The 20,085-nt window shown below is 37.2% G+C and overlaps 1 protein-coding gene across 3 annotated transcripts in view; it reads right to left on the reverse strand.

The window, feature by feature from the left end:
• LOC101486791 (E3 ubiquitin-protein ligase rnf213-alpha) overlaps positions 1-20,085 on the reverse strand; it is a 65,494-nt gene that overhangs the window by 23,511 nt on the left and 21,898 nt on the right. For all 3 annotated transcript variants that reach the window (XM_076874333.1, XM_076874332.1, XM_076874334.1), the window contains 25 exons: positions 18,648-18,785; positions 18,153-18,305; positions 16,825-18,061; positions 16,076-16,260; positions 15,765-15,920; positions 12,058-15,621; positions 11,332-11,462; positions 9,754-9,849; positions 9,532-9,653; positions 9,207-9,320; positions 9,055-9,104; positions 8,381-8,531; positions 7,268-7,403; positions 6,844-7,029; positions 5,805-5,929; positions 5,539-5,699; positions 4,777-4,977; positions 4,434-4,621; positions 3,133-3,253; positions 2,671-2,771; positions 2,389-2,568; positions 1,392-1,537; positions 1,089-1,191; positions 784-898; positions 28-232 (listed from right to left, as the gene is read on the reverse strand). In XM_076874333.1, coding sequence (XP_076730448.1) covers positions 28-232; positions 784-898; positions 1,089-1,191; positions 1,392-1,537; positions 2,389-2,568; positions 2,671-2,771; positions 3,133-3,253; positions 4,434-4,621; positions 4,777-4,977; positions 5,539-5,699; positions 5,805-5,929; positions 6,844-7,029; positions 7,268-7,403; positions 8,381-8,531; positions 9,055-9,104; positions 9,207-9,320; positions 9,532-9,653; positions 9,754-9,849; positions 11,332-11,462; positions 12,058-15,621; positions 15,765-15,920; positions 16,076-16,260; positions 16,825-18,061; positions 18,153-18,305; positions 18,648-18,785 — 8,065 coding nt within the window. The remainder of the gene's footprint in view (positions 1-27; positions 233-783; positions 899-1,088; positions 1,192-1,391; positions 1,538-2,388; positions 2,569-2,670; positions 2,772-3,132; positions 3,254-4,433; positions 4,622-4,776; positions 4,978-5,538; positions 5,700-5,804; positions 5,930-6,843; positions 7,030-7,267; positions 7,404-8,380; positions 8,532-9,054; positions 9,105-9,206; positions 9,321-9,531; positions 9,654-9,753; positions 9,850-11,331; positions 11,463-12,057; positions 15,622-15,764; positions 15,921-16,075; positions 16,261-16,824; positions 18,062-18,152; positions 18,306-18,647; positions 18,786-20,085) is intronic.

Here is a 20,085-nt window from a genome sequence, read left to right on the forward strand (position 1 = left end):
CAATGCAGTAGTGAAGTTATATCTCACCTGACAGTCTATCACTGATGAGCTGGGAAGCCATGATGAGGGTCACACGCAGTCGGGCAATATGCTGGAGGTGTTGAATAGAGACTGTTGCTGGAGCAGAAGTGACTTCAGCCAAAAAGGACTGCAGGAACTGTGTTTCATTAATGAAACACTGTAACTCTGCAGCTTTGTTGCCCTCCTGAGGCATTTTCTCCCAGATGGAGTCCTGCAATTATCACCAGTTAACTGTCACTTCATCTGACGTCTATCAGCAACAAGCAAAAAAACCAAGGACTTTGTCATACTGCTGGTATTCAAACTGTGCCCTGTTCAGATATAGCTGGATAACTACATATGTTTGAGAATACATAAACAACTCCTGTATACTGAAACTACTTTTACATTTACATTAAATCCAGCACAGAGGACTCCTCCTTCTGCTGATCACTAGTTTAAGTTTCATTCCAGAAGGAGAATATTTACATTATGTTAGTGGGTTTCACGTTCATGTTCACAACTATAAGTAAAAAAAAGACCAAACAGTAGAAAACAGAATTTCAGATGTCCTTTTAGAGACTTTTGTTTTTGGAGAATAATACATGCTCCCTAAAAGGTTGTGGTTATTCTTTAGTTACCACTTGCTTTAGAAAAATAAAATAAAAAGTCTTTATAAATCCTTTTTTATTCCTAAAAAGGAGAAACCTTCTTCTCATCAGTTTATTTGTGTAATGTAACACTATTAAATGCAATTTCCAAAGGTTTTCTTTCTAGTTTTACCTCCAAACAGTTGATGTATAAGGCATAGAGCTCTGTTTTATCCACATCATCAACAAATCTGCTTTCTTCAACAGATGACAAATGCTGCTGCAAATATTTCATGACCTCTTCAAAGCTGAAACACAGTTAGGTCAATCATAGGGGGTAAGGTAAACAAGTTCAAGTCTTTTCACACATTTTATCACTAAACATGCAAAATTCCCAATGCTGAGAAACTTTTCAACACTGCTCAAAACATTGAAACATCTATGTTAATTCAGACTAAGAGTAATTGTACAGTGACATATTTATAGTAGGATGCCTACCTGAATTTCAGTAGCAGTTTGAGAATTACAGATCGCACAACTGGGTTTTTATCTGGAGACTCGTCAAAAGGTGATAAAGCTTTGGTGTGAATCTCTTTCTGATCTGTTTGGAAAATAATCTAAAGTTAACATTAAAAAAGACCAATAGTAATTTATTCTAGCAGATTTTGATCACTTTTTTGTAATTTTTGAAATCTGGAAGAAAATGATTTATATTATTTATGGTTGTAGTGATCACATGAGAAATTATCCCTGGATTCCAGATTCTTTAGAGAAGAAGGTGAAAAACCCCCAAAGTGGTACCTGTCTCCGTCATCAGGTAGGAAAAAAGGTGTGCGATGACACCTCCATCTGGAGGTGTATTGTCCTTGAAGCACATAGTAGAGAGCAGATCAATAAAGAAACTGTTGCAACGTTGCCTGAATCCTGCATTTTTCTTGATAGATGCTCTGGAGAGATACAAAATGTAAATTAAGCATAATGTATATGCACTATGCCAAACGTTAAGCTTTGTAACCTGATTCCCCAGAACTGATTCTCTCTCAGGATCTCAATGTGCTTACTGATACTGTGTTTTATGCACACTACAAAACAATATTTTTAATTATAAAGTGAAACTCTTGAGATTGAGACTCTCTTTTGCAAGAGTGTCCTGGGATGACATAGCATTAACTTAGCTTTTATTTTCAAGGCAGAAGAAACCTGAGCTCCCAGAGAAAACCTTCACAAGCACAGGTCAAATATGCAACCTCAACAAAGAACAACCTTACCCAGGTTTGACCCCATGACCATGTTGCTGTGAGGCAAAAGTGCTAAGCAACAAGCCACTGTACGTCTTCTATATTTGAAAATGTTGTAGAATGAATGGGTGACACATCGATTATAAGTGGCAGCCTGTAACTATATTTCATAAAGGCAAATATGGCAATCCTGCCATAACAGTTGAACCAGGGAAGGGGCAAAAGGAGCCGATCTTGTTACCCTGACGCATACAGACAGTAGTAGGTTCCACCTGTGTGATGTTTTGCATATCTACTTATTATCATTTAGGTAATTCCTTCAAATACTCTAGTAGGATAAGCCTGTAACACGTATCATGTCAGCACTCTGGATTGAACCTTTGCTGAAGCCTTAAGATTGAAAAACTTTGCAAATACTCTTTAAGTTTAAAGCTGTTTAAGGTATTTCTGAGAAGGTTGTAATATAAAGCAGCTGTATAGTTATGAATGTGAAAAACAGCCAATTCCTGTGAATGTTTACACATGCGTTATCAGCTATTTACACAAATAAACAATCTCACCTTGTGTCTTCAGAAACATGTGGCTGGAAGTCATCTGGTAATTGTTGGCGGCAGGTGGGACAGAACGCCTGTCCTGCATCAAGGCTTTCCTTGATACACGTTAAGCAGTAGATGTGATAGCATGGCAGCCCCACTGGTTCTAGAGGCTCTCTCATGCACACCCCACATTCACCTCCAAACCTTCAGGAAAATGCAACCAACATCAATCAAATTACCTTTAAATTCTTCCATATTTCATATAAATTCATTTAAAGGCCAGCTTAAAGCAAGACAAGGCTTTACCTGAAAATCTGATTAGTTGCCCCCTGTTTACAGGACTTCAGGACTTCAACTACTGCTTCAAAAGCCTGTGTAGACTTTACATCCGAGTTTGTCTCCACAACCTTAAACATAGGTTAAAATAATAAAGAACACAGTAATTATAATCATTATATTAATTTATTTAAGACAGAAGAACAAAAAAATCTTATGCCCAACTAAGGTGCTTTGTCTCATTAAAACAGACTTCTGTGCAATATGGACAGGTTACAGACAAAAAGAGTGCCTCCATCATCTTGCGTAGGCGAAATTGCTGATGTATTGGAGAATACAGAGGTCTTTTCATTTTGTAAATTAAACCTAAATCAAACAATTTGCGCTGAATAATGATTAGTTATTTGACTAGGTGTGACTGTGACCTTTGATTTAAAACAAAACAAAACATAAACTAAAAACAAACACACACATATACACAAACACACTTACTCTACTAAGGGTTTTAATGTGGTTCAGGACCAGTGTCCTGAGCTGATTGTCTTCATTTTGGAAACCCAGCATCAAATGTTCCACAAACAACGAGAGGATGTAGATGCGTTTCCAACCATGACTGCAAAATATTACAGACCATGATCAAAGTTAGTATGTTCTTGATTATATATGTATATATATATATATATATATATATATGTATATATATATATATATATACACACTAATGATAGACTAATGATATGAGCTGTGTCATATCATCCTGGTCATTTTTATGTGATATAAAATATTTATGCTTCAAACAACAAGATAAGCTTAGGCACGACTGAGCTCCGTGCCAGCCTCTAAAGACAATTGAGTAAAAAACATGGAGCTACTTAAATGACCAATAACAAAGCAGAGTACAAAATATGGAAGACTATGAAGAAGGAGACACTAGTAGCTGTTGATGTGCCACCCAAATGTAAACAACTGACTCAACAAGCTACACTTGCTAATTATCAGGAAGAGCCAGCGGTGGATGGAAATTTATGCTGTGGTCACATAGTGGTAAAGCAGGACAAGAAGTTGGCTGAAAAGCTTGACCCAACATACAATGTCCCAAATAGAAAATAATTTTCAGTTTTATTATGTGATGATACTGTGCAGCATTGTAGAATTACACAGTTGAGTTGAGTTACAGTTAGTGTTCAACTAGTACTAGTGGTTATTACATACCTAGAATTTCCAGGAAGATATTACATAGGCTACTTTTGTGCTTACATTTGACTTATACTGGGTCATTTATACTGGGAATATATTCACACTTAAAATGAGATTATGCCATCATTGACAGCAGCTCATTGGAAAAGAGGACAATGCCCTTTATTTTGTTTGCACTAATACATGTTGCTGCCCGCAAGCTGCAATCACACAAAAAAAAAGTTCAGTTTTTTGTTTCTATATCATCAGAAATATCATTATTACAGATTTTCTTATAATGTTTTGACATAACTTTAGGGCTATATCACCCACCCCTACAGCACTATCAAAGTCAGCATTTTACACCTGTGCTAGGATTTACTAAACATGTTGGTTAGCAATGGGGGGAAGCATAAGTTGACACTTTAATGTCCCAGATCTTATGTTTAAATAGGTGTGCTACATCTTTGCTAAAATAAGAATATACTGCATTAAAAAATCCCCATAACTTTAAGTCATAACAATAAATAACTACAAAAATCTTTCGCAGTTTCTTTCAGTCAACACTAGAGAGAACTGGGCAACAAAATTCTACTTTCACTGCATCAGTATCTTACCTGACGTCACGGAGTACTTTCTTGCAGTGCTCACCATATTGTTGACGATTATTTTGAGAGCAAATCAATTCCAGTGAAGCCTGCACTTTCTTCACCTTCCTCAGCCAATGCTGGCAGCGGATATCACTCTCTAAATTACAAGGTTCCAGGCTTTCAACACATGCCGTGGCTGCATAGACATCCAAAACCTACAGCAGAACAAAACAGTTTGTAAGTGATTAAGCAGTTTTCTAATATTTATAATATCCTTTGAATAGTTCTATGATTGTTAAAAATATCCACACCCTAAAGGCAATTTTATAAATAAATTCTCAGAGCACCAGGAATGAAGAAATACACTTACCATTTCAGGACAACGTCTAATTTGCTGGTTTCTTTGCAAAGGTGAAACAATTTCAGTGTGTAGAGAAATCATCCGTGAAAGGTTCTGAAGACGGCTTTGGCAAAAATGATAGGCAATGTGGATGAGCGGTAGAGAAAGCTCATCATCTTGTTTTTGTCTCTGTATTTCGTCAACACAGCTGGCCATGGCCTGACAAAGTAGCTGAGGAGTAAAGGCCCAAGTAGATTATTGACACAATATTTGTTTGGAATATTAGCAACTTAAACTGGCATTACATTTAATGTATTATTTTGATTGAAAAAATTCCAAATGATGCTTTACTCTGAGCCATGTAAAGCATCAAATACAAAGTGTAATTAACAAAGCATTGCTTTGATCTGCTCCACATTGTTGCTATGCATTATAATACTTCCACACTCATTCCAGCAAACTTATATTTGAACCTTTAAAGTTACCTTTAATGATTCGTTTTTACCAGTACTTTGATGAAAAGATTTAGCTAATCCTAATTGCTCCACTATATTAGAGTGTAGTAAACTGGACGGTTGTGACAACTGAGAAAAGTTTGTGCAGTGATTTTTTTCTTCTTATTGGATTTTATGTTGTTGGGTAGTGGGATTTACCTCAAACCAAAGGTAACATTAATCGAACATAAGCATTTTCAAGAAAACATGAAGCAAGCCTACCGTATATTTGAGGAAATGAAAAGTCACATTGTACTAATGGAGACAGTTATTGTGCATTTTCCTTCATTCATCTCACCTCTAATTTTTCATCTGATGCCACTTTCATGGTCATGGAAACAAAATCCTGCAGGTACTTTTTGAAAAATTCTTTTTTCAATTTTTCATTCACATTTTTTGCCATGTAAGTGCCAAGTGGAGTTTTCAAGAACAAATCATGGAAATCCCCAAACGAATGCTCTGTAAGAAAAATTTAAAAAGGTAATAGTTCCATTAATATATTAGGATTCAATTTAAAAAAAGGTTTAAACTAACAATTAAAGCACAACTTCAAGGCATATTTACTTTGATGTTTTGATTGTCTTGCTTGCATCATGAGCCCATCTAGGAAGTCTTTGATCCACCAACTGAATGGCATGCGGCAGCACATGGTGTGGCCACCTGTGATGTGGCTTTGTACCATTAATACTCTGTAAAAGTAAGAGGGCCAAGATTAAATTTTTTTTTACAAATGCTATTTTTAAATAGATGATGTGCCAGAAAATTAACCACTTTGACAAGAGTAATTTTACCACTGATCATTTAAAAAGACTGTCCCTTACAAAACCCCAAAGTCACACAATTTGCACTGAATACACTGACCAGCTACTTAATTAGTTACAATTGTTCAGCTGCTCATTAACTTTCTAATCAGCCAAAGACAGTAACTCAGTGCATTTAGACAAAACAACCTGATCATCAATTGGTATTTTAAAACATAATCATTGCTAGGGTTGCATCTCTGAACACAAACACATCAAATCTTAAAGCAGGTGGGCTTCTAAAGCTGCAGAAGACAACACTGGATACAATTCCTGTTAGCTAAGAACAAGAAAGTGAGGCTACCATTTGTATGAACTTGCCAAAGCTGGAGAGTGTCAAATTCTTCTATTGCACCCTTATGGATCCATCCTACTTTGTATCAATAGTTCCAGCTGCTGCTGGTGTAATGGTGTGGGAGATATCCTTTGGCCAAACCATGGGCCCCTTAGTACCAACTACATGTAATTTAAAGACCATAGCCTACGTATTACAGGTGACAATGTTCATTCCTTTGTGATGACAGTGTACCCATCTGATGGCTGCTTTGCACTATGTCACAAAGATCAAATCATCACAAACTGGTTTCTTGAGCATAAGAAAGAATTCTCTGCACTCAAATGACCTCCACAGTTACCAAATTTCAATCCAATAGATGTGGGAGATTGACATCAGAGATGTGCAACCAACAAATTTTCATCAACTGTGTGATGCTATCATATCAATATGCACAAGAATTAGGCAGTTCTGAAGGCAAAGGGGTCCAATCTGATATGAGCAAATACCATAACCAAAAGATACCTACTTGTTTTCCACCCTCACATACGGCACACTGAGCATCTCTTTGTTCCCAAAAATTTCAAGCCAGAGATTCCTGATATCTTCTTCATCATCCAAGAGAAGGTCCATATTGCAGTCTCGGTCAATGATTGAGACCAAGTAGGCCAGAAGTGGAGTGACAACCGCTTGGATTTTCCTCCACAGTGTGTGTCTGAAAGAAATATTCATGCAACTCTCATAAAATCAGCCTGACATCTGTTGATATCAACCCAGGGTTACAGGTGAAACTAGTAATTGTTGTGTCTTGTTTGGAGTTGTGTATTTTACATTTGACATAAAATGTATTTCAATAAATGATGAATGAGTGATTTAATGAAATACACCCCCCCCCCCCCCGGCAAAAAAAAGAGAAAAAAGTATGGCATGAGGCAAATGTTACAGAAACTTACAGAAATGTCCCTCCTTCTTGAAGAGAAATGACATTAGATGCCTCATTCAGGACCCAGCTTTTTGGATTGGGGATGTTGACCTCATAATCCTTTAACAGTGAGTGAAGACGCTTCCTCACAATTTCTGCAAACACTCCTTGAAAACAAAATTAATTTATGTCATCACATTTTTTCATCAAAATGCATTTTGGCTGCAGTTTCATTGTAGCTGTCCATAACACTGACCCTACTGCGAGGTAAATATGAATCTGTGAGTTTTGTTTGAAACTTGTGTCTTAAGTTGCCATGTAAAACGGGCTGACTGTTAACTGCGATTAGCCGCTAACTTAGCCTAGTATGTTTGCTTAGCTCATGTCCTGCTCTGTACTCATGTATTTAGCAAATGTTAATATTGCTGACAGAGTATGTAACAGTATGCAAATCGGCATTTAGCAGGGTTATTTAATTCAGTAGGAGGACACAGAGGTCTTTGCTGGCAGGCCAGAGAGGTCCCTTCTGTTTTTCTTATGTGTTAACGTGAGAATATGTGAATACAGCAACTGTGAGTGCTGCTGCTGTGCCTTGCTGGTGGCCTTGACCCAGTTTCCCCGACTAGCCCCTTGAACTGCCTGGAGCCATGAGTACTGTTGTTTGCACGTGCTTTTATTTTAGTGCTTGGCAACAAGTGAAGCGGCCATGTTGTTTTAGGTCCCAACGCACCCGAGCCACGACTCAGGCCTGCAACAAGGTGTTTGTTAATACAGAAAGACTGTTGCAGTTAAGGTGTGTGTGTTGGTGAGAGTGTGTGTGGGCCCACCATATTATTTAATTATTTGGTTACAGTTGATATTAGATACATTACCTTTTGTGTTATTGGAGCTAATCATTACTAAAGTGGAGTTGAATTTATAATTGACCTGCTTGTCTGTGGTTCATTTCCATATAGTCTATTTTATTGCACATTTCATGTCACAAGCATCAAAAAGGGAGTATCAGTAGTAAGTAACAAGAGGAACCCAGGACCCCTCTCAATAGAATGTGGGACGGGTGTTAAGATAAGATAAGATAAGATAACCTTTATTAGTCCCACACGTGGGAAATTTATTTTGTTACATTTACATCATTATTTTCTACCTTGAGTATAATTTCCATCCAGAAGAGTGAGCAGATTTTCAACCCTCTTGGTGCTAAATTCTCCACTGTCCACTTCATCTCTCAGCATGCTCACTGCACTCTGCACACAACTTCTCACCAGATCTGTAGTATCAAATACATCTTCCAAAACCTGAAAAAAATTATTACAAAATAATTGTGAATTATTATTAATAAGAAAATGAATAGTAATGATTAACACACACAACATTTAAACCACTGCTTACTGCTATCACAGCATTCTCAGAAGAGTAACTGTCAAGTGGGTGGGATATATTAGTCAACCAGTGAGACTGTCTTACATAACTCAGAATCAAAGATTTTCTGACAGATGCAGCTGTTTGAATTCAAAAAAACATTAAAAAAAAATTCAATTTTTTTTCCCATATTGATATCATTGTAATATTTTAAATATCATCACTGGATATTGGATTGGATTTGATTTTATCTATTTCAGCACTGACAAATATGTTTAGTAGTTACACTGAATAAGCCTGGTACCACTGATTAAAAGTACTGAAAAAAGAAGACAATAAATGTAAAAGAGGGAAAGTGGTAATAAATATTAAACCTTCTCAGAGATGAATAAACTGTCCTTTGGTCGTGTGGAAATACCGATATTCTATCAAGGTTTAAATGTGGTAAATAACACTTACAGTGGATTCAGCTATTTGTGGTACACCGGTGTAATCTTCTGTCTCCATGGCTTGGAAAAAAAGAATTATTATTATTATTATTATTATTATTATTATTAGTAGTAGTAGTAGTATACAAAATATTCCACAGGAAAAAAAAATTGGTGATTTACCCTCAGGTGGATCTTCAAAAAGATCACTGATGCGTTGGTTTTTCAAAGAAAGAACATCTGAAACAAACTCTTTTGATCTTCTGAGATCATCGATGTGAACAGATCTCCAAGGACCTGAAAAGGTATGAATAAGAAAGACACAGTTAACTGTTGTCCTCTGTGAACACTCAGTTTTTTGATGTTGACATTTAATGTGTTACATAACACATTAAACATGAAACATGTTTATTAAAATATATATTAACATTAAAACATCACAAATTTGCTGACATGAAATAAAACCTTTGCTTTGCGTGTGTGTGTGTCTGTGTGTGGCAGGACTAACCGCCTTGAAAACCAACATAGGTCGTCCCACCCTCCATTCGAGGTAGCTTGATGACAAAGTACACAAACGTCTTCATGTCATCAGTAGTGTCATACTTGTTTATTTCATTGAAGCATGAATATCTTTGAAATTCAAACAAGAAAGTAAAAGAGAAAATTAGAAATTTTGCACTAATGTTAGCAAATTAAATAAAAGTCATTATCGGATGATCTTCCTGCTCACTTGGCTGAAGAAAGAATATTCCTTCTGTGGGAGCCTTCATCATACTCCGCTTGGATAATAAGCACTTTGTCTGCAAGTGTTGAGCCCAGAAATTCCCTAGTATTGAGACATATATTAAAACATATATTTGAATAAACACAACAATAACTAAGTGGTATGTGGATCCATGCATCTACTCACTATAATAGACACTAGGGGTGCAACAATACTCGTATCGATATTGAACCGTTTGATACAGTGCTTTCGGTTTGCTACACATATGTATCGAACAATACAAATTTTTTAATTTATTTGATCAACTTTTCTTCTGACGATGCTGTCTGTGTTGAGAGCTCAGTGGATCTGCGTTCGACTACTCCGCCTAGGCTGCACTGTCGAGCGCAGATCCACTGAGTGCAGCGCAAGCTAGCAAGACAGAAGTTAAGCTCTCCTTGCAACATGGGAAATTGAACCTCCCCCACCCTCATTCAGATGTGGCCTTTGGAACTATTTTGGTCTTCATGTGAAGTATGACCCTGAAGTTAAGCGCGTCACGGACAAAAGTAAAACAGTATGTCGGATGCGCCACGCAATGCTCAATTACATTCAATTCAATTCAATTCAATTCAATTTTATTTATATAGCGCCAAATCACAACAAAAGTCGCCTCAAGGCACTTCATAGATACAGAGAAAAACCCAACAATCATATGACCCCCTATGAGCAAGCACTTTGGCGACAGTGGGAAGGAAAAACTCCCTTTTAACAGGAAGAAACCTCCGGCAGAACCAGGCTCAGGGAGGGGCGGCCATCTGCTGCGACCGGTTGGGTGGGAACTACTGCGTTAGCACAGTTAGCTCGTTGACGCCGTCCAGCCCCACGCACGGGGCGATCCGTGGTAGCTCGTTAACGGAGATTTGCCGTGTTGTGGCTTTAACGTCATTTCAAAGAGATTAACGCTGACAGCACTAGTGGGAACACAATGAATATGACTGCACATTTACTCAGATATCATCCTAGTGCAAAGACAAGTGGAAGCAGACAAAAACAACAAGCACGCATGCTACAAACTTTTACCCGAGTCATTTAGACAGCCGTTAGCACATGATTCTCCTTATGGGGACCTGATATGTTTAACATGTTGCTGAGAATATAGCCCAGAAGAAGCGTATAGTATAGCTTTTATTTTTTGAAAAAGCCATTTCTCTTTAATAAACTCTCTTTTCCAAAGATGAGTATTTCTCGATCAGATATATTTATTATTTTATCCCTTTGTTGTTTCAGCAACATTAAATTTAAAAAATGTACGTTTGAGTTAAAATATATATTTCTAATTTTAATAAATGACAAATTAAAAAAGCATGAACATTTTCTTGTATCGAAAAAATATCAAACCGTGACACCAAAGTATCGAACCGAACCGAACCTTGAATGTTATGTATCGTTGCACCCCTAATAGACACCATTAATTTTAATTGATTATAATAAGAAAGATCACAAGATATAAAAGCACAAGGGTGTAAAAAAAAAGACAGGTGATCAGTTTAATTAAAATGAACACCAGCAGATGATTTATTTATTTATATTATGAATGCATACCTGATTTTCTTGAGGAAAGAGTACTCAGTATCAAACTGCTGGAGTGATAGCAGCTGTACAGCATCCAGCTGTATCTGGTTCTGCAGCTGTTGAGTGTCTGTTGCAGTGAGCAGCCTGGAAAAGGTTGTAACCTTGAGAATAGAAAAGAACCAAGAATGACAAAATGACAAAAAAAGACAAGCCACATTTTGTGTATTTTCATGTCTCCTTCATGTGTCATTATATGTAATTAATAAAGCATTCCACAAACTATTTGGTATTGTTTATACACAGTTTCAGGTTTTCCTCACATTTAGTTAGCCACGTGAAATTCTAACTGTCTTTTAACAAAACCAAATAAGAATTATACTGAAGCCTTAAAAAAATCTTAACTAGTGCTTCTACTTTCCATGATAATATGAAAGAATGAAAAAGCAAACTTGAAAAACCGTTAGCAGAAATAGTGTGAGAAATTAAGAGTATATTAAGTAAAAACTAGTTGTAATATGAAGAACATATTTTTCTTTAAAAACTTACTCTCAGTGCAAATAAAGAGTCCTGACATCAACCTGACATCAACACCCAACATATGCCCATAATGACACTTAATATTCCTTCTTTTGAACTAAAAATTATAGCAGTTTCAACGGGCCTAGAATTCAAGACAGATTATCAATACTTGGTTTAAACAAGTTACAAAGTTATTCGGTTGCTGTGTAATATTTGAAAGCAAACAAAAAAAATTACCTCAGTGAATAAGAAGTGTGACTGTTCAGGCTGCTGGGTGTGATACACAATGTAGTCTCCCAGTGAACTGTGCATTGCTTCTTTAACAAACTCTTGCATTAAATGCTCTCGTTCCTCATCAGGCAGTTTGGATTTTTCCAAACGAACCACTGAGTCCAGAGTGGCACAGTTGAGCAGAATGTCTTTGGCTTGGTTCAGAGTGACCTTAGCATCAGTCTTAGTACTCTCACGCTCTGTTACTTGCATGACCACAGAGGAACAAGTGTCTGAGTGGTAGCCGATGAACACATCACTTGGCTCATACTCCTTTTCTGAGGAGTAACTACTTAAGGAGACAAAATCATTAACCCATTCCTCCAGTTGTCTGGCAATCATCTTCTGTTCCTCTGTGAGGACAGTGTTGATGTCAAGGTAGTGTTTCTCCAATCTGTTAATGAGTGGTATTGGAAACTGCTCATAAACCACTTCCTTCTCTTCAATGACGATGAGCCTGAAGTTTTGGTGAACTCTGCATTTCACACGATGTGTTCCTAAACCAAGATCAACATAATTTTGACCTCCGAGGGTCACATAGTACTGATTTAGAGCATCGTACAGACTTTCATACAGATTTTGAAGGTTGAGAAGCACAACTGTCTGTCCTGTCTCCATGCACACTTTGACACGGTTTATGTTCCTGCAAATCTGTGTGTATTCCTGATCTTTCGGGAAACTCGACCCAAAGATTATCTCTGGGCGGATTTGATGAGAGCAGAATATCTGTTGGAGAATCTGAAGAGCAGCAAAGTTTTTTGTAAGTACTAAAAGGTAACGACTTTCCTCCATTTTGGAAGCTGGACAGATGCTTTGGTCAACCATATCAATAGTTGTGATATTAGTATTGGAAAAGTCAGTTCCGACTTCTGTGCTGAATATGTCAATTACATCAACATCATCTTTTCCGCTAAAGTTTCGCAGGACTGCTCCGGTGATCTGATCTGCAGTAGGACGCTTATTAGACGTTTTGGTAATTGAAAATAACATTTTTATCAGACTGTAGAAATCTCGCAGACCAAAAAATCCTTTGCCTTTCTTGCATATTGTCATATATGCTTTTGCAAATGGCTCAAAGAGACGATTAATCTTTTCAAGAACATGTTGATCAGAGGAGCAGATTCCTGTGGCACTTTTGATGAGCTCTTGTTTATTTAAATCTCCACGGGACACAAAAATTCCACGATTCATCTTGGCAGGATCCAGTGCCCAGTTGGAAATTCCAATGAACCCAACCCTTTTATGAGGTTTTGGCTCATCATCAACACAACCCTCTTCCAGTAATGGGTGCAGTGCTTTCAGTGGCATTTTCGGGGAATCCTCAGCCAATCCAATCTCATCAAGAACAACTACTGAAATATATTCATCCAGGTTTTTGCTTTCTTGAAAGCGGGCACATTGCTTGAATGTATTGATGATTCCTTCAGGAGTTGAATGAGGGCTACACTGGAAAGACACCAGATGTATTTGCTTGAGCTTTTTGTAGAGGTCAGAATGTGATGTAGGACCCTGCATTGCATCCGCAACTAGAGTTTTAGATAGTGATTTGGAGCTTCCTGGTTTTCCAACAATAAAAAGGGGAATTCTCAGCTCAATGCAGACCACCATCATAAAAAAGTTCTCTTTCAAAGCCTCATTTCTGGCTATTGTCTCAGCCATGGGTACACCATTGAGCAGGAGGTCCTGCATGAGTTGAATTTCCTGCATTATTCTCTGTGGTTTATACTCATCAGGAAGAATTTGGCTGATAGTTTTCAGATATTTGTTTTTGCTCTCCAAACAGGACTGATAGCACACTCCAGTAGCCATCAAGAGTGACCAGATTACGCTGTCACTAGCAGGTAGTTTTTTTTGTCTGTGTGATTGCTGCTGTAAAAAGGCTTTTAGAGCTTCAGCAAACATTGGGTGATTTTTGTGGAACCACAGAAATACTTGCATGCAACGTTCAACATCTCTCAGACTGACAAAGCTGCATTCATCTTTCCTCTCTCTCATGAACTTTTGCGATGACGATAACACTTTAATTATTGTTGGGATATAGTTTTTGTCAATCGCGCTGGCCTTCACCTGTCTTTGTACTATTTGTTCAATGTACATTTGCTCTGTTGTGTCATTGAGCTGTCCAAAATCCCAAACAAGAGGTATCATGCTGGGTGGTAACACATGAACACGATACACAAGCTGGCGGAGAGGGATGGAGCCAAGTCTGTCTTCAGTCTCCTCAGCCCGAACCCGGTAACCCAGTCCTGATGCTTCCAGTCGCTTGATCATCTGGTCTGTATGTTTTCTGTAAGGGTTGCAGGCTGCAATTATCTGTAAGCCTGTATTAGAGCAAAACTCTTGTCCCTGCACTGAATTATCACAAAGGATCTCCTTGATGCTACTGATGGCTTCTGTGGTGTTTGCCTCATCAAAGAAAAGAACTGAGTCAAGATCATGATTCTCTTTATTGGTCCTTGCAAGAGTTTCAGCTTCCTTCACTTTCTCATAAATCATTTCTGATGTAGTTCCTCCATGAACTTTGACCAGTTTCATGTTTTCTGCTGGTGCTCCACATCTTCTTAGTTCACACATAAATTTTATCAGCCTTGTTTTACCGCATCCTGTCTCCCCCATTATGATGACAGGAATGCCACACCTGAATCTCATATGAATTGCCATCATTTTGAGGATATTGTCAGTGGTCAGTTCATATGTTACATCGGGATCTGTTGGCCACTTGATGCCAAGCACACTGCACAGATGCTCAATCTTGTCAGCTCTAGAAAGCTGATCAAAGTCTGCATTGAAAGGAACTCTCTGATGTTTTAAGCCATTGTACAGCTGTTGAGTCATGATGTTCTTCTTAATCACTTCTTCTGTCAAAGGATTTACTGCATCAACCCCTTTCTGGCCATTGGGCCTAAGATGAAATCCAATGAATGTCATGGACATGTGGTCATCATTAAAAAAGATGTATGGATGTGGCTCTGATTCCCACCTTTTTCTAATGAGGAATGGAGCTAAGTCTTTTTCTTTTAGTCCACTGATGTCAATGTGTTGCTTCCCTGGGCTCTGGTCAGTGATGCATAGTGATGGTGTTGCAAAGTCTTTGGACATCAAGATCATGAACTCAACCACAAAGTTTTTGAACCCACAAAGAGTGTCTCCAACCAACTCAAATTTGCAGAAAACTGAATTCTCACAGTCTTTCAACTGAAGATTAAGAAACCACACAAAGTTACGCAGCTCTGCCCATGATGGATCGATTATACCACAATTGATTAAGAGTATCTGAAGACACTTTGCATGAGTCCCTTCAATGCCTCGGTAAGTAAAGTTGTCAAGACTGTCATTGTTGTGAAAACGTGTGAGGTACTGGTATGGTCTTTGATAAGCTTCACTCCTGAAATATTCATCATCCATGAGGGGGTCATCACAGTCCATGTCTGGATTTTGTTCTTTCTGCATTTCCAAAGTCATAACCTCTTTTGGTGGACGGCAAAACACCTTTGGGAAAACATCCAAGAATGCAAAGTTTTCCTTTCGTCCCTAAAAGTATATAAATATATAATTAAGTTTAGAACATTCAGGTCTATTCTCAATCTTAATATCATCTTCTCCTACAAGCTGCAAATCGCAAGTTCAGCAATTATCTGTATATAAACTGTACAAGCAGTAAAATCTCCACTCACTGATCTGGTGGCACATCTGTTCTGATCATTTGTGGTTTCTAGTAATTCAATGATATATAAGTGGTTCTGGCTGCAGTGCCACATCTGTCCATCTGAATCCATCAGGTACCGCAAAAAGAATAGCTTGAATATCAGCTCATTCAGGCCTTTTTGCACCTATAAACAACGTATGAGAAAAAAAAAAATCGGTATTACTAGATAAAGCAATTTATGACTAGCTAAGGGATTCTCAAAGAATCAAAATTTAGATTTAAATTGAATAATTTCATAAATATTAGCACTTTTACTATGGCTACTTAAAAATTACTTACTGAAGATGTGACATCAAAGTGAAACACCTTAATATCATTTTGTTGTGGTGTGTCATACAAAAACTGAAGAATCTTGTGATCATCAACCTCATGTTCAGTTAGTCTGATGCACTTCTTAAATGGCATTCCTTGTGTGGCACATTTCTTTAGCTTTTCATACAGTCTTTGGACATACAGTGACTTGCCTAAAATGGTAGAATAACAATCTATTAACTGGTTGACAGAAATCATGTCAATAATTGTATTTTTCACACAACGCAAGATACAATTCAGTACCCTGTTTTCTATATACTATAAATATTGCAAACTTATAATATTTATTGTAAAACTTATTTCAAAGATATTTGCATTTGTTGTCAGCATTAAAGTAACTGCTAAGCATTACATACATTTTAAAGTAAAATAACTGAAATCTGAAAGTTGCTGTATGCTGTGTAGACAACTATGTACATTAAATTACAACAAACATGCTTTAAGATGGATTTTAAAGGAGTGTACCACTTTAACAAAATTACATGGGGTTCCCTAAAAAATATGTGATAAAGGAACTACATATTGTCTTTATCTATAGTAGATGATATTGCAAAATGCATGAATAAAACCTTATTAAAGTCTGGATTAAAGCTTTTAGAGCAAATTTATGCATAAACGTAAAAAGAGATGTATTTTTTAAGGTTTTATTGATGTCCTATCTTAACAATTATTTTACATAATGGATTGACGGAGAGAAAGTCACATTTAAAACTCACCAACTCCTGCACGACTGGAAGCAACAATACCCAGAGAATGGCCGCCTTTGAACATGGCGTTCTTGTAATCTGAGGTAACGATGTAATGAAGGGACAAGTACTGCTGGATCTTTTCCAGTGGCTCTTGTGGCACAAAGTCTGTTTTGTACTGACTGAAGGCAGTAGGGATATAAGTGTGCTCTCTATCAGAGCTGCAAAAGATCACTAGCCTGTAATCCTTTTTATGGGAATGCAGTTTCTGAAAACACTTTTCCATTGCACAGCTAACATCATAGGAAAGCTGGTCTGCCCACAGCATTGTGTAAATCTTCTGGCCAGTGTCACCTGATGTGAGGCATCTTCTCAGGAAAAGCTCTACTTGTTCATAAGATGTTGAAGGGGTACACAAAAGCACTTCATCATAAGTTGGCAATGGCTCAAAGTCACTGGTCATGTACAAGCAGATACTTGAAGTCAGGATCTCATCATGTTGGCAGATTATGAGATTAGGTTGTTTTGACTTTAGGCCTTTTGGAAACTCCCTTCTGAGTGAATGGTCTTTCGTCTCTGAGAGTACCGGTTCATCTTCCAACTCATTCTGATTTCGGTTTTCTGTCATCAACTGCAAGAGACGTCCTAAACTCCTAATGTCTAGTAAGTCATGGAAAAATATTTCCTTGTTTTTCATGTAGCCATTCCACAACTCCTCCAACTCTTTCAATCCAAGAGCCTTGTCTGCTTCATCTGCTGAGTCACTGTCATGTGCAAAATGTCTAACACTGGGTGACGATGGCTCACTGTGTTCATTATCCCTTTTGCCATATTGGTTATAAAACCTTCTCCAAATACTCCGGACATCTGATGTTGTGCAGTTTGCTTTGATAAAAGAAAGCATCATCAGTGCTCTGTCTTCGAGTTCTGCATTCATGTTTGTTGGAATCAGAACACTGCACAAGTAGAATATTTGTTCTGCTGTGAAGTAGTTTAAGTAGTAGTGGTTAAATCTCTGTGTGTCCATGAAGTTTTGCCAGTCATCAAGAAACATCTCCATCTTCTTGGATAGAGCTGTAAGCTGTTCAACTAAACTTCCATTTACTTGGAAGCCACACAGGGTCTTGCAAAACCTAATTTCCATAATGATACATGGGTCACTCTGAGTTTTACAAAAAATCTTAGCTTCCCAACACCTGAAAAGTGGGTTCCCTGCAGTGTGAAGGTCTACAAATGCTTTGGCAAATCTTTGGATGTTTTCAAACACCTGAATATGAAGAAGAAATTAGATTACAGGTGACATAAAAATATAAGCTATTGTTAAAACATCAATGTAGCAAATGATAACAAAATCATACCTCAGTGAAGCGCTCCACTTCGCTCTGATTTTGTTGCTTTTTTCCAGACATAAGCATAAGTTTATTTTGCAGTTCTTTCAGGTCCTCATAGGTATATGTCATGTTTGCATGTCCATCCTCAATTTGCATGGTCAGTGAATTCTCCAAAGCAATCTATAAAGGGAAGAATCAAAAATGATTACTGTAGAAGTGTGTTTGTCCTTCGACCGAGAAACTATGATACCATTAGTACAGTGAAAGGTTAACAGGAAAATCAGCTTAAAGGGGAACTTATCTAAAAAATGTGTTGTTAAAATATGTTTGTTTCTTAGAATTTATAATAATAATTTAATATAATACTCAAATAAAATTACAAAGAAATTCACATAAAAGGTGACACTTACTATTACAAGAAAAAGTTTTACAATGTTTTATTGTAAAACTAATTTTTATTCTAAAACTATATTTTATTTATTTTGAAATTATACAACACTGACATGTAATTCATTTGTGTACCTTTTTCTGGTTTTGTGCCTTGATAAAATATATTCCCCTTTCATTGATGGATGTAGCCAGAGACAGAGATGAAAATTCAACAGATCCATGGCTTTCTCTAACAGTTGTTAACCAGTCCAGGTGGCGTGAAGTATCCCGCTGAAATGAGACATCAAACAAAACAATTTATGTACTTCTAGGTGGACTAAATGTTTTCATAAATGTCCAATAAAATAACTGAAGATGAGTTAACTGGAAATATGTATTCCAGATTACGGACATGGTAAATCAAAAGAGATAACCCGAGCAAATACGGGTCTTTCACAAGGTGACATATCACAGACTGTAGTTTTTCTTTTTATGTACTTGGTTTGTGGCAGTGGTTTAGTAATTATTTTGCTGTATACTGACTTCCAAATAAATCCTTTTATTGAGAAGGCTTCCTTCCCAAAATAATGCCTTAATTTGTGTAATCTACATTATTTGGATTTGCTATTTGACTGCTCCCACTCCTGATGAAGGTGAGGATGAGTAGTATTGTAGCCACTTTGGCATTCAGAATCAGTTAAGTAATAAGAGTGTTATTGTGCCACATTAAATTATATTTGGCAAACCTGAAAGAATTGGGCAAGAGACCATTTTTAAAGAAGTCACTGTACATGTTCAACAACGGGCCAGCTAAAATTTCTTGGGATTCTCTATAAAACTCAGCACATAAACTGTCTGGTCCCGCTACTTTACTCACAAGCATTTTAAAAAGGAATAATCTTTTTTTAACATTGAGGAGAGAATTCCGTGTTTTTCCACAGTCCAGTTTGCAATCTGTAAATTCAGTGGACTCTTTCAAAAAGCAGCTGAAAACGTATCCTTTTAAATTGACAGTCAGGCTATAGTTTTTCACTTTTTTGGTGTCATTTTATTCCTGGTCTAATGTTTTTTGCATTGTTGGTTTTATTTACAGAGAGATGCCTTTTGATTTTTTGAAAGTCACTCTATAAATAAATAAATGTACTTACTAAGCCCATATAGAAAAGTCTAAGGAGCTTGGAAAGAAAAGCTTTACTGAGTGAATGGATTAAATGCAGAGAGAATAATTTCCCCAAGGGAATCAATAAAGTATACATTATCATTATTATTAAAGGAAGCCCTTAAAACATGTAATCTTTGCTGACTCATCAAGTCAGCAAAGATGCACAGAAAAGAAGGTCAGACACCATCTAGGGAAGATCAGAAAGACAAAGCAACAATGTTGTCATCCCCTATGTAGCTGGTTTATCAGGAAAAACTCAGGGGAGTCTTTTCCAAGCATGACATCCCAGTGTACTTCAGACCCAGCCACAAACTCAGAAAAAAAAAAAACAGGTTCATCCCAAAGACAAAACTCCTAAACACAAACTTAATAATGTAGTGTATGCTGTACAGTGTAATGAGGAATGCTCAGACCTCTACATTGGAGTGA

The sequence above is a fragment of the Maylandia zebra genome, linkage group LG15 (genome assembly GCF_041146795.1).
Source record: "Maylandia zebra isolate NMK-2024a linkage group LG15, Mzebra_GT3a, whole genome shotgun sequence".
In the NCBI taxonomy this organism is placed as follows: Eukaryota; Metazoa; Chordata; class Actinopteri; order Cichliformes; family Cichlidae; genus Maylandia; species Maylandia zebra.